Source organism: Haemorhous mexicanus, chromosome 1 (genome assembly GCF_027477595.1).
Source record: "Haemorhous mexicanus isolate bHaeMex1 chromosome 1, bHaeMex1.pri, whole genome shotgun sequence".
NCBI classification, from domain to species: domain Eukaryota; kingdom Metazoa; phylum Chordata; class Aves; order Passeriformes; family Fringillidae; genus Haemorhous; species Haemorhous mexicanus.
The window spans coordinates 41,640,271-41,655,146 of NC_082341.1; the positions used below are offsets into that span (position 1 = coordinate 41,640,271).

General features: G+C 41.9%; 1 protein-coding gene across 1 annotated transcript in view; it reads left to right on the plus strand.

The window, feature by feature from the left end:
* Positions 1–3,719: 3,719 nt before the first annotated feature.
* The window catches only part of CMTM8 (CKLF like MARVEL transmembrane domain containing 8), a 34,930-nt gene continuing 23,773 nt past the window's right edge, over positions 3,720–14,876 (plus strand). The window contains exon 1 of the mRNA XM_059846855.1: positions 3,720–3,949. Within this exon, the coding sequence (XP_059702838.1) occupies positions 3,782–3,949 (168 nt within the window). The 5' untranslated portion in view covers positions 3,720–3,781. The remainder of the gene's footprint in view (positions 3,950–14,876) is intronic.

Below are 14,876 nucleotides of genomic sequence, written 5' to 3' on the forward strand. Positions count from 1 at the left end.
ACATTGGAAAATCCAAGTATCTCAGTCTTGAAAACCATCTTTTCTTTCTGGAATATGGATTCCTACACAGAGACATTTGCTTTGATTGATCATGTGCCTGTGGCAAATGTTACTACCAAAGTACAAATCAAGTCTTTCTGGTTTGGGTTAGTATAAATCAGCTTTTCCATACAGTTGTAAGCTGCCGAAGGGTAAAACATGTTATAAATTATTTACTTGAATACTTTTGTAGCTCGAAGCCTACACTTAGCTAATTCTGAAAAACCATTAGGAAATTTCCAATCATTTCTTGATTTAATGCTAACTAAAAATATCTCATCCTCAGATTATTTGCACAGTAGGATGTCAAGGGTGAGAATATTTGTCCTGGACATCCGACATAAATCCCCATTCCTTGTGTGAGGCCTGGGCTTCATGGAAAGTACAGTTCCTTTCTTGCTCTCTTCATATTAAGTTTCCTTAGCTTTCTTAGCTCACTCAGGTGGTTTAAATACAGTATTTTTTTTTGTTTGGACTGAAACCTGCTGATAACCACTGAAAAATCTCACTCATCTTTTATATGTTAATGTGTTTTACTTACCTAAAAAATAGCCTGAATGAGTTTGACATTTGAAAATCCTAGGATTTGGGAAGGGGGAAGGGAAGCTCTATTTCAAAGCCAGAAAAACAGTTCAGGAAATTCCAGTCAGCTCCACTCCTTGGGCCTGTGAGTCTACTTTAATTAGCACTTCCAGCTGGCCAGATTGTTGCTAAGAAAGTAGGTCTAGAGAGCTTGATCAGTAATGTTAAAAATGTTGATACCTCAGGATTTGAGAACAAAACCAGCTTAAATGGAAGACTCTGTTAATTAGATAATGAGACATTCAGGAATTATCCCTTTACTGAGAAACCAAATAATACCTTTATCCACTATTCTGCTTTTACTAAAACATTTGCATTCACCAAATTGCATATTTTTTCCCAATCAGAGTCTACTTCCTTATAGCAGTTGACAAATGAGAGGTTACAAGGTTGACTGGTGTTTAAAAGTCTTGCCGATCCTTCCCTTGAAAGGTTAATTTAAAATACAGAAAATGGGCCACCTTATTCTCTCTTGGTAGTTCTGTAATAAAAGGTTGATTGTTCAAGAAGCAGCATTCAATTATTCTGTTTCTGATGCTATCTACATGTAAAAAAATCTAGCTAGGCTTAGCTGGTCCCTGAAGGCTTTCCAGTTCTAGCCCTCAGTGCAAGGATGCAAAACAAAAAAATTAGAGCCTCACAATTAACAATCAAAATGTCAAGTATTATGTTGTCAAGTTAAAGAATGAAATTTGCTTCCAGGAATATCAGGTACAGAAAAGCTTCTGGAGTGTTTACTCATGTTTTAGGGAAACTCATTCTTTGAATATGTTTGCTGGAGAAAAATAAGCTAACCAGGGAAGTCAGAGTGGCAGCCAGTGTTCAGAGAAATTGCCCACAAGTGTAGCCCTCCAGTTCTTGTTGAATTAGTCATGATAGTAGACCTCTACAACAGACATTGAAAGTGTACAGTATATTAATATAGCTGAAGCAGAAAACAATTGGTTCCCTATCTGTGTTTTTATTTTACTTCTTTTTCTCCCCTACAGCAGCTGGGATGCTCAAACAACAGATGTGCAGACCAAAAGCAATGAAATGTATTGCTCTGATTCTAATGGCTGAAAGAAAACCAACACTGACCCTCAAGAGTTTAGGGTATAAAGAAAAAGTTTTAGAATTATGCATGAACACTGAGACCAGTGAATAACATCCTGGAAACATGGTGAGAATATACATCCAGTATAAAATAAACCAGCTCTCAAAGGGAAAGTGATGTGAATGGCTCAAACAACTTTGAAATTAGTGTTAATTTTGATAGCAGCATGAATTTTAGCCCCACATTTCCTCACTTTTACTTACTGATCTTCTAGGTGGAAAACTGAAAAGATAGGAATCTCTCAGAGAGGAAAATCAATGCTGTTATAATGGATCCTCACAAACAGCAACAGGGGCATGGCAAAGCAGCTCTGGCTTTGGAAGGAACCTTGGCAGTGCTGAACAATCAGATAAAGCATTTTTTACTTGCAAGCCAGTTGAAGCAGGCCTCCAGACAGACCAGTGCCCAGGTGTGTTCTGTTCCTTTAAAATATCAACTCTTACATAAAAGAAAGAGATAGAATAGGAACACAAAAAAACCCCATAATCCTGTTAATGTCACCAAAAAAAAAAAAGTTTTGCCCAAAAGTATAAAATTCCTTGTTTCATGATTAGGGAGTTGTGTTCAGTGGTTTGAGTGTGTATTAATGGTCTCTTTTTTCCCTAAAAAAAAAAAAATTAAATAAAAAAAAGATGCTATCTGTATATCTTATCATGTTCTAATGACCTGCAGTTCATGTGTGCAAAACTCTGCCACATTTCTTCTGCCACCTTAAATAAAAAAGTCACCAGTGTCTAAAACATTTACATTGAAAGGCTTCACCAAATTGCATATTTTGACCTAATCAGAGTTTACTTCTTTTCCTAGTCAGAGTGTGGAGGGCACAAAGGCTCCACAGAACACGTTCCAAGAAGCCCATGGAGCCTGTACTGTGACACACACACACTGTGAGCAGAGGCACAATAATGCACGAGAACAGTTCCTTTGGGTAATTCATGTTTCCTGTATTTCTGGGAGAAACTCTCCGGTACTCCTCCTCCTCCCTCCCCAGCTGCTTCAATCCCTTGCTGAAAGGTAATACCACAAAATCCAGCCTTTGTTATCCAGTAGGAGAGCAGCAGTAAACAATTCAAGGACAATAGCCACCAGACATGTGGAAAACACTTCATTTTTACTGAATGGCCACAAAATCCTTTGCTAATTAGAGTTCCTGAACGTTGAAAATAACTATAACCTGCTTGCTTATTGTTGAAACCCCATGGTTTTTGTGGAATGGAAGATCTCTTTAGAAGCTTTTAAAGATCCAGAAGTGTTTGGATTTGGTTTTTATTTTAATGATGCTTCGGATTGGAGTACTGAAAAATACAGGTTAAGGAGCAGCTCAACACTGCCAGGTAGTATAGGTCAAAAACGACTTCATACTTTACATTTCCAGTGACTTTTATGGCTTTAAAAGTCTTTTGCATTGTTCAGTCTCTTGGTGATTTGGCAGACCCCAGCAAAATCCCCATTTCCAGCTCTGGGAGGGCTGTGTTAGCTCCTAGACTCTTGTTCCCAGCCCGCGGCACTCCGTGGCTGTTCCTCTCCCAGGCGATGGCAGCCAGCGGGGACAGCCACCTGCGGCACCAGCACGGCCCCTGCCAGCCTTGGCTGCCCGCCGAGCCAGGGGTGACAGCCTGGAGCGACGATGACGGCCGGCTCATGAGGCTGGACCCTACAAGCCGGGCTCGCCCATGGGGCTGTGGCACAGACAGCAGTGGCTCAGCCTGGCTCTTCGGCCGCGCTGCAAGCAGACGGGCTCCCAAGTGTACAAAAGTCTGCGAGGTCAGGAGATGGTTTTGAGGAGATGGTTTTGAGAGGGGACCCGCTTTGACCCTCATTCCCTAGCGCTGGGGATGCCCCGCAGCGGCAGCGCTGTCCCGCCCCGGGGGCAGCGGCGGGAGGGCTGGGCGGTCTCCGGGGCGGGCGGCCCCGCTCCGGACCCGCCTCCCGGCCCGGGGCTGGGCGCCGAGCACCCTCCTCCTCCCCCTGGCCCAGGCGGGGGCTGCCCGCGGCGCCGGGGCCACACAAAGCGGCGAGCGGCGGTGCCTCCGCGCCGCCCGTCCGGCGACAGCCGCGCCGGCCATGGAGCCGCCCGTGCCGCCGCCGCAGGAGCCGCCGCGCCCGCGCTCGCACACGGTCACCACCACCAGCAGCTCCTTCACCGCCAACCTGTCGGCCAGCTCCAGCACCCTCGCCTACGACAGGGAGTTCCTGCGCACCGTGCCCGGGCTCCTCATGGTGACCGAGATTGTGAGTGCCCCGGGGGCGCGGAGGGGCGGGGGAGCATCGGGCAGCGCTGGGATGAGGGATTGGGGTGTCCCTCAGCGCATCACCCGTGCGGCTGCCCGGGGTCCGTGCCCGCAGGTGAAGCGCGGGAAAGGACGAGCCCACGGAAGCAAGAGCAGCTCTTCGGCGGGGGCACAAATGTCCCGCCTGGAAACTGGAAAAGTAGCGCAGGGCACACGCGGTCTGTTCAGTCTCCCGTGGTATCTGCAGTATCATCACGTCCTGTAGCGGAAAGACGAGTTTTGGCAGACCGGGAACTGAGTTTTGGAGAGTTTTCTGTAACCACATTGGTTGTGTATGCTTTGCACTTGATAGCACACAAATAGTCATGATGTGAGAGTTAATTAAACAATTTATCTTTGTTTCCTAGGACAAAAAAAAACCCATTTCCTTACGTTCTTACTGCTTAGGTACACCTGTGCAGAGTGGGAGATGAATGGACGCCTTTTGGGTTTGGTAGTGAATTTGTTTTTTGCAGGTAGTCCGTAAGGTGCAAATGAGCATGCAGAAGGCCAGGCAGTACTAAATTCGGTCACTTGCCTTAGTGGTAGGCAGTGAACAGCACCAAGCCGGGATCCCTCTGCAGGCCCGTGTGCCCTCAGTGTGTTGAGCAACAGATACTCAATATCTCCTCTTAAAAACGATCTGTTTAATTCCACTCATCTACGCTGTTCATAATTAAGGATCTTAAAGAGCTGACTGCCCCAACTAACTTTTTGAGTTTCCTGTGTGAAGTTTTTCTTGTGCTGAAGCTTCAAGGATTAACTTATCATACCACATTCGTTTTCAAGGCTTGAAAACTTTGTGCTTCACCAGAGCAGTGGAATGGCTGTTGTTTTTACTGACTTCAAAGTTAAAATAACCAGGCGAAGCTTCAGGCCAATGTGTGATGTGGGACCTCTGGCGGGAACAGTGCCATTGGAGAGAAGATGCACACTGAGATGCCAGATCGCTGTGCAGGCCAATAGTGATGGGGCTGTGAGGTCAGAGCCTGCTCCCAGCTGGTACCCTGTGTGCCAGTGTCCTTGGGAATTGTGTTGATCTCCAGTAGATAGGTGATTGTAGGCTAGTTTGGCTGTTAAATACAGGAGATGCTTCACTGTCAAAGCTGTGGTAGATCTGTGAATAAACAAGTCTTTGAAACAATAGCTGCTTTCTTTTCCACTCTTTTTCAGTTAGTAATTACAACAGAGTTATGTAGCTTTCTAGTACTTTATCTGAAGAGTGATCCCACTGTAGATTGTTACAGAGGTGCCCAAGGCTTTTCCCGAGCCTTGCTGGAATGTCATATATTCATCCTGGCTGTGAATACTGGATCAGCTGCACTCACATTGAGCTACATGGCCACAGGGCATGGACAGGCTCTTGCTTACTCTTTGTTGGAATTGTGCCTTCTAGTTTGTGTTGACAGGTGGTGACGTGCAGCTTACCTTTCTAAACAGTGATGATGCTTTTTAGGGGGATTTTGTTTCCTCTCAGCCATTCCTAACTCCTGGGATAATTGTAAAATGTGAAATGAGCAGTTCCTGGCCAACTCAAAGGAGCTAATAGAAGTCTCTAATGTAGATTAACTTTTACTGGTTTGCAATGGTGTATTTGAGAGAACAGACTACAGTTCTGATATTTGATATTCTGATATTAAGCTGAAAGGTGTAGGGCAGGTCCTACAGAAGTAGAGTACTGATAGATAGTGCCTTTAAGGAAATACTTCTAATTCTTAACTCCACTTATTTTAAAACAGCTAGAGTAGCTGTTCTTCTGTGAAATTAAAGAAAAATATATCAGTGAAGACCTTTATATGGAATTAGCTGAAAGAACGCCAGTTACTAAAATCAAATTGTGAGTTTATATGTGTGTGTGTGTGTGTGTGTATATATATATATATATATATATATATATATATATGTATTTGGCATTGGGTTTTTGGGTTTTGTTTAAGCATTTTCCACCAGTTTAGTAAGTTGTTGGTTTTTTTTTCTGAGAGAAAATATGCTATCATGACTAGAGATCCCAAGATCTCTACTTCAAAACTTGCTGTGCATATTCAGCAGTATTGGAGCTGTGTACCCTAAATCAGCCTGTTCTGATTGCTGTGCCTTGCTTGCACTGATTGACCCTTCAGGATATTTCTGACCCTCAGTACTGATGCCCCAGCTTATAGCATGATCCTTCTGCTAAGGATTTGCAAACCTCTAAATAAGACCAGCATGTAATTCAGTCTCAGAAGTTTGCAGCCTGGTAGATCTTTTCCAGCCTGAGCTCTAAAGGACAGCTGCTGTGGTAGGAGCATCCCTTTGCTTCTGGTGCCCCTTCTCTGGGACACCTGTGACATGGACAGGGAAGAGGACTGTTTTTAATAATATCTGCTATCAGTGCAGCTACTCATCTGCCAGATCCCATGTCCATGTTAAAGCTGAGCTAGGGGCATTGAACAATGGTGCTAAATGCTCTGAGAGTTTGCACTGTGGGGCTGCATAAATATTTGATTATTGCTGCTGTCAGTCAGCAATGTGAGTGCAGCAAGAGGGATGCAGTCTGTGTCTCCGGGCTCTGAAACTCTACTCTCTGTGTAGGCAAAGGGCAAATCTATGTTATTCTTTGACCAAAGAGAATGGAAAAGCACAAAGTTACCACATAAATGAAACATTCCAGCCCCTTAAATGGAGGATCTTGATCAAGTTTTTCTCCCACGCCCCTAATTTGCGTACTGTGAAGATGAATTAACTGCTGTGTGGATTTCCATGTGTGCTGGTAACCAGCCTACCTCTGCACTGAGACTGTGGTTTAATGGCACAGTAAATTCAGCTTAACAGTTCCTACTAAGAGATTCTTTGTAGTCGTGCAAATCACTGGTCTGCTATTAACTCAGTCTGCTGTTTCAAATGTGTTCAAAATGAGTTAGCTTTATAAAGACAGGTTTTATGATGGATCAGGTATTATTCGTCCTTTATGTAGCTGCTTTAGAGCCTGTGTAAATGTGGGATGAGGCTGACTGTGCCTATTCAGCAGTAATAGAGTTATGGACCCAAACCTGGTTCATCTTAATTCTGTAATGCCTTTTGGTCTAGCACTGCATACATCTAGCATGAATGAGCTCAGAAATGCAGCCTGAAGGGTAGGCTAAATTACCTGGTGCTGACAGATTTCCATTGCCTTTGATGTCTGCCTCCATGACCAGAGCAGGTGCAAGGTTTCCTGCTACTCTCTTGGAAAGAACTGGGGTCAGTTCATTTCAGTGGAAAGAGCAAAATGAAAAATGCCACTGGGTTTCTGAGAGGCCTTTGGAAACTGGCATAAAACATAACTTTGGGGCATGGAAAGCTGTCCAAAGCACTTATATACAGAAGTAGTGGTGCTTGCTGGACAGGGCAGGGGCTTCTTACTCTGGAAACTTGCAATTACTGGCCTTAGTTGGCCATTGACTCTGCAGGTTGATTTATCTGCATCTCTCTAACTTCCCAGAATGTCTCATCCATTCATGGAATATGTGTACCAATCTTTGTAAGGAGCACAGAGATCCATTGGTGAAAAGTAGTACAGAAGATGTAAGTGGTGTTACACAAAGTCTTTAAATGAGAAAATGAGATGTCAATTGCCTGGGTTGATGCTGAAGTAAAAATACATCATATAAAGTAATTGATACTGATTCCTGCAGTGTAGCACCACCAGTCCCCCTGGAGGATTTACAGTTTCAAAATGAGCAAGTATAGCAATTTCTAGAGATGTCTTTTGAGTGTTTCTTTTCTGTGAAATGATGGCCCAGAAAAGCTACGTTTATCTTCCTGGGACTTTTATGGCCAAGAAAAATGATGGCAAGTTATACCTTCTCAGAGCTTTAAATCAGCTTCTCAAGTCAAACATTATGGATCACTTTGGGGGGGGTGGAGAGTTTTGTGGTTGCTATGGATGTAGTTATAAAAATATTTACTTTCTAGCAGGATGACATTGATCTCTTCAGATTGTTGCTTCACACCAGTGTGTTGCTAGATGGAGCCTCTTGTAAAACTTGCACTACTGATTTTAAGGCTTGTGATGGCTATTTGACCTTGACAAAAACAAATACTTATATAGCTTGGAAAGGTTTAGAAGGTTGTTACTCTGCTGCTGCTGCACATGAGATTTTGTGATGGTGTAAGTTTAGTTAATTGTACTTACAGTTGCATTTCTTTATGCTGTTCTGTGCACATTATTCTTTGAAATGCCCAGAATAAAACAGTTATTTGAAACAGAAGCCTGATAGGAATTAATTTACTTAATTAGCACCACATAAAATTGCGGTTCTAATTTATGTTTCTGGACAATAAAAATAATTTTGATCACTGTCCATTATTCTTCTTCAAACCTTTGAAAGTTTCATTTCTAAAGGAAGTATTGTTGACTTTGTTTATTCTAGTAGCCTGGTGACCCTCAAAATATTAAATAGATATTGAAAGTTAGGTCAGATCTAAGATATTGAGGTTGCCAAAATGAGAACAACTGGAAATGTGCAAGTATTTGTTCAACAGACTTTTCACCTTTGTCTTTTTCCTGAGAGATGCATCAAACTCATCTACAGATATTCAAGTGTTAAATCAACTCAGCAATGAAGTCATATAAATGTTAAGAAAAACAGCAGTAATACAGAGGGGATGATCTACTGTGAGAAAGCTAAAATACAAACATTGTACTTAAAGCTCTCCTCGTATTTAGCTTTTTCTTTTAGTCTTCCAGCCTCTCTGACTGCAGTTCAAAGTTTTATGTATATATACCATCCCCCTCCTGCTCTCTCATTTCTTGGAAAAGCTCAGAAGAATAGCTCAGAAGCATGGAAGGAGTTCCAAAGAGCCTCTTTCCTCGTCTGAGTGGCAGTAAGACTTTCTCTTCTTTCAGGAATAGTGGTGATTTTTTTGTTTTTTCTTATAATACACTTTTTACTCCAATCATAGCATGTCTGCTTGCAAGTAGTTGACAACACTGAGCTACCTCCTGGCATGTTGAACAAGTGCTTTACCTAGAGGAGATGTACACAAGCACCATCTTAATAATATTCACTTTGAATTACTGAATGGAAAAAACTAAATCCTGTAGTGATTAGTCACTCACTTCATCCAGGAGCTTCATGCTCCTATGCATGAATAAGAAAACACACAATATAAAATCTCAGCTCTCTCTTTTGGTCTTGGTCAGACAAAACTCTTGCTGAAGTCAGGTTTCAGTTCTGCCTTTCTTAGGTGCTGTTGTTCCACTGCTAACCCTTAGCTGTCTTTAGTGTACTGAATACACACATCTATATGAGTTCCATCTTCCTTTAGGATCATATAGTTATTTAAAGTTCTGTTTCCTTTAAGGTCTTTGGTTTCCTGGACAAGATCAGGGTGTTTCCTTGGGAAGAGAGAACTGTTTAGGGGACACAAGAAAACAGAACCTTTTGAACGTGCTCCAAGTGATGATAGAAACAGTGTTAGGGCTAAAATGGTGGGAGGGTGAAAATGCCTCTTAAACTGAATGAAGATATTTTACCAAAGGTCAAAAATGCAAAATATTCTCAATACGTCAGAGTTAAGGTACAACACGTATGAAATGTCATTATCTCTTCGTGAGAAGAATGCTTTAAAGTCATACTTAACATCTACTTTGTTGTTGGGTGGATAGTGAATATAATATAAATCCTTCCCCCCTCCCTCCCAAACTCTAGAAATTATTTTTCTTTTGTGCCTGCACAAATTCTTATGTGCACAAACTTAATTTTAAATAAATAAATAAATATATCTTTTGGGGGCTTCAGTGGCCTGAGTCTGTATGATAGTGAAATGTGCAGTCCTCCCATTATTCCTAATGGAACAGGCAGAGCTTCCCAGGTGCTTAGCTTTAGCGTGATGGTGTGGCTGGGTGTGAGTCATACGTGAGGGTAAATGCTGAGGGGACCATCATGGTCTGAGGACAAAGGTCAAGGATATAGTTGTAAAGAGACTGTGACTGCATTCCTGAAAATTGTCTTTTTCCAGATATGCACAGGAGTCCCAAATCCCTGGGTAATCATGCTATGGGAAGACAGTGGTAATGCCAGATACCTGATAATGATGGAGACACCTGATGGTGCATTTTGTCCTAAAATGAATTCAGATCCTGGACTTGTCTGTGTCTCTTTTCTTTGTGGTTGTTCATTTGTTGTTCAGTTGGGATTGTTGGGATTTTTTTTTCCTACCATTGTGTTATGTTGGGTTTTTTTTTTCTCTTTCTGCACTGTCATTCCTGCTGTTTGTAATTATTTATTATACACTGCTAAGACCACAGATTAGAGGATCTTGAAGCAGTGTATGCCTATCTAAAACCCCTGTTTTCCATGCAGTGTATGATGAAGAGGTGTACTGGTTGGCAGCATAGTAAGAATGTGAACAGGAAAAGGACACAGAAATAAGTTGTCTATGGGTCACACTGGATTCTTGCAAAATCATTAATGGCCCCCAGGTTTCTGAGTTCATTAACAAAATGCTGCTTCTAAAGCAAAAGCAGATGCCTTTCACTCCCTGCCCTTTAGATGGAGTACTCCTGTGTACCTGGGGAGCCCACTGATGTGTCTGCTCTGTTCTGTGCTCTGAACCTCCTGTGTAGTACCAACAGGAGGGGTTGGAGCAGTGGTGCCTGAAAGATTCTTCTTAAAAAGAAGAATCTCAAAACCACAGAAAAATTCTCTTGGGGACTCTGAAACCTTCAGAATGGGAAGTGTGAAGGGAATGATGATGTTTTGTTTTTGTTTGTTGATTGCCTTCTCATTCAGCCTACTGTTCTTTCCTGTTCTCTTCTGGGAATAACAGTGCCATATATTTAGTTTATAATGGTCATGTAGACAAATATGCATATATATATATATACATGCATATACACACATACATTTATATATATATATAAATAGGTTTTAGCTTCATTTTATTTTGGATAAAGTACATATTGTATTGTGTGATATTTCTGTGCTTCTTCCCCTCTGAATTCCAGAAAAACAGCAGAAAGTGTGTCCTTGCAGAGAGGACCTAGCTCTTTTTTTTTTTCTAGTGTCAAACAGCAAATAGCTTTTAGCATCCATCAGGCCTTTGGCAAGGTGGTTCTGGTCCTGTGGCCTGAGCCAGTTCCCCATGGGAGCTGCTGGCACTAATTCACCTGCCTCTGAAAGGACCAGGTCAGGTATAAGGCTCTTAAAACTCCTGTGGAGGAGGGACTGAGTAAGGAAAGAATCAAGTCACTGCTTTCACTGGCACTTGGGACTGGTCCAAGGAAAGTCTGGTGTCATGCTTATGTTAATGAACTTAAAGAGACTGAGCTCTTGGTTCTACATGCATTGATACGGTATCCAGGCTTTGCCAGACCTCTTCACTGCACAGGCTTGGATCAGTCCTGGGCGTGACTGCATTTTTGCCAAGCTAGAGCACAATATTGAGTGTTTACACTGACCATTTTTGCAAACCATGGGTGTGCAGATGTCACTGATGCAAGCGCAGGTTTGCTGAGAGAAAAATCTTCAGAGCAAAGCAAAACCAGTTTCAACAATTTGGTATTGTTAGAGGCATGCAGTCTGTGCAGTTTGTTCTGGGCAGCCACAAAGTTTCTGGTCTGATTTAAGACGTGCTAAAATCAGATTTTGTACAACTGAGACAAAGTAAGTAGGTGTGGTTATAATCAGTAAGGTGTCAGTTTCTGGATATATCATAATCTAGTTATGAAGAATAAATAAATTGAAAACATCCCAAGCAGGATCCTGGAAAGAAGCCATGTGGGAAAAGCAAGCCTCTCTGATCGTACTCTGGTAATCACTTCTTGTCTTTAACTGGTAGCCTAATGCGCACAACTTGAAAGGAAATCTGTCAAAAACCTCTGCTTTATACCAGCAAATAAGAACAGTTTGTATCATCAGCTTTAAATGTGGCTGCTGTGTCCAGGCCTGAATTTAAATATATTCAAGGTGACACCATCTTTGCACAGATCCATTTATTTAGCCTCAAAGTTGTGCAGCTGCTAACAGGCTTCCTTTTTTTAATCTTTCTTGGCTTTTTTGCTTTTTTTCTTTTTTTTCCTTCTTTCCCCCACCCTCCCTCCTTTATTTTTTCCTGTCTGTTCCTTTAATATATATTTTAGCATGGGTTCTCTGCATTCAACAGTTATGGTATTCCAAAGGCTTCAGCTCATGTTTCAGGTAATAGCTGATTGGGGCAGCATGGTTTTGAGACAACTGTAGGTGAAACTTAAAAACTGAGACAGAGTGTTGCAGGCAGGAATTCAGCACTGAGGGACAGGGGAAGAGGAAAACATCTACAATGTGTCTTTAAAATGACACTTCAGCTGATAACATCAGCTTGGGTTGTGCCCAGCCAGAGACAGCCACTGCAGGACAGACTGACAGGGATCAGGTGAGGAGAAGGTGAGTCTGTGGTGATTGCTTGTTACTACTGCTGTAGGTTGAAAAGCATAAACAAATGCACAATTGTCCTTTTCAGGCTCAGGACACAACTATACATGCCGGGGAGAGTGGTGCTGTAATTCAGTTCTTAGTGGGGAAAAAGGGTCCAAAAAATGACAGCATTTGTGCTGATTTGGTTGTAGTTTAATTTGTAAACAGTGATGTGCCTTGCTATCAGGATCCCCATGTGCTGTTTCAAAGAGCTTGCATGTGTATAGGCACTTAATAATTAACAATTAAAAAACATTATTATGTTATTAAAGTCTTGGAAATTAAGAAGCACCAAAATCAGTTTCACCCTGGCAGTGCTGGTTTCGTATTGAATTGTGTGCAGGTACTAAAATGCAGTCAAAACCTGCTTGATTGTGTTGTTTTTATCAAGAAACTTCTGTCATGGTCATTGCACAGAAGAGCTCTTCTAGGCGTGATTGGGATATTGTGCACACAGCACTGGAGGAAGTCATGTTGTGAGTAAGGAAAGGGATTATTCAAAGGGAGAGGATGGTCTCCTGGCTAATTGCTTCCTTGGAAAATTCGATTTTTATCTTCTCCTTGAACCACAGTGTTCCTATGGGATGCTAGACAAGGCAAGTAAGCCCTACATTTCATTGTGTTCACTCAACTCCTTGTTTTCTGAATCCCCAGCTTTGGGTCTGAGTTGCAGAAAAAACAATTATTCTCAGATGTGTCTGAAAGTCAGTAGGAGCGCTGTGTTCTGAAGATGCAAAATGCAGTGCCATAATAAACGCTGTGGGAAAAGAGTTTTCCAGAAATTCGTCAGGAATTGGCTTTTGACCCTAATTTTAGTGCACTGTCTAAAATTGGGATAGCATACTACTCTGTTTCACAGAGATGTGTTTAATAGTTTATTGGTTGACTTGTGGGGCAATACAGATAACACAGTGTTTTTCAAGAGTCCAAGCAGATGCAAAGCTGAGTTGCAGTTCTGCAGGCCATGCAAGTAAACAGGCAGTAAGCAAAATAAGGGGAGGCTTTAGTTCTAAAGGAGGTTTTCCCTTCTGTTGCTGCATGCAGGTGGTGATGTGGAGAAGGGGAAGGTATGTGGTCAGAAAATTATAGGCTATAGCATAATGTATACTTAACCAAGGATAGAATTAAGATGCGTGAAGAACTCGTTTCTGGAAGTGTTGCATACTTAGCTGCAAGTATTTCAACATGTTTGTCCCTCTCTCTCGTCCACCCCTCTGCCTCTGTCCCAAGTCCTAATTTTCCATCTCTCTTCTGTGGTGGGTTTGGTTTTGTTTTGTCTCCCTGCCTCCTTCAAGCCCTGCTCTTGTCCAGCAGCTCAGGGCAACTTGCCAAAGGCCTGCTTTGCATGATTTTCATCTGCTCTTCTTCAGGCTTGACAGAGAAAATCAACGTAGAAAACGCAGCTCCTACACTAAAAATTTGGGAAAATCTTGTTTTAAGAGAGGAGGTATTGGGCAGCTGAAAGAACAGGCTCTGCTCAGTATGAGACATCCATCTTTAATGGTTTCATAAAGCTGTGGGTGGACAAAACTATGAAAAATACCATAGCATTTTAGAACAGTATTAGAAATACTGATAGTGATACAGTGATTTAGGAGGTTGTTGGTGACTATTGTGACATGTTTAGTTCTTGCATTCATCCAGAATGCAACTTTTTATAAAACAAAAGGCATAAAGCAGGCTGCACAGAGCTGGATTTTTTGAGACCAACTACAATCTTGTGGTGATCTCAGTGAAAGGTGAAAAAGGCTGAAGAGCTCTTCAATATAAGAGATTCAGGCTGCATGGAAAAGCAAGATCCCTGCTGGAATTTCTGGTTGATGCTTCAAGGCCTCTCTGTGAGCATAAGCCATGTTCATTGGACTGTGCAATACAGTCATAACAGTTACTGTCAACAGTCATTGCCAGTTGGCCTCCAAGCTGAAAATATTTTCCCTTCCCCATGCTGTTACTAAGATATAGCACAGTACAAATCAGTACATTAATTAGTGTTCTTTTTATTTCTTCTAATGCATGGGAAGGAGTTTGGATGCCAAATAAAATTCATACTTGACAGAAAGACAGTAGTCATTGGGAAACTACTATATTTAATTTTGGAAAACCATGATCCCCATTTTACTCTTTTGAGTACATTCTTATATTGCTGGGACTTTACTTTCCTCTTGCACACTGCCTTTTAAAGTTATGACCTTCTTGAAGAGATGTGGTGTGTTTTCTGTTTGAAACAAGAGCATCCATGTTAAGATGTATAAAACTAATCTTGAACATCCAAGGCAGTCCTGTGAAACTGTAATTTAATGATGAAACTTGCCGTGAGTGAAACAGTGATAAACAGCTTATATGTTACTAGGTACAGTTTCATTGTTCCATTTGGTATTTGAAATGATTTTCTGTTTAACTTCTCAGCAAAAATGGTAGGAATCTTACCCAGGAGAATGAGGTTTCCAAGCAGTTTTTTTTCAAACCGGGGAT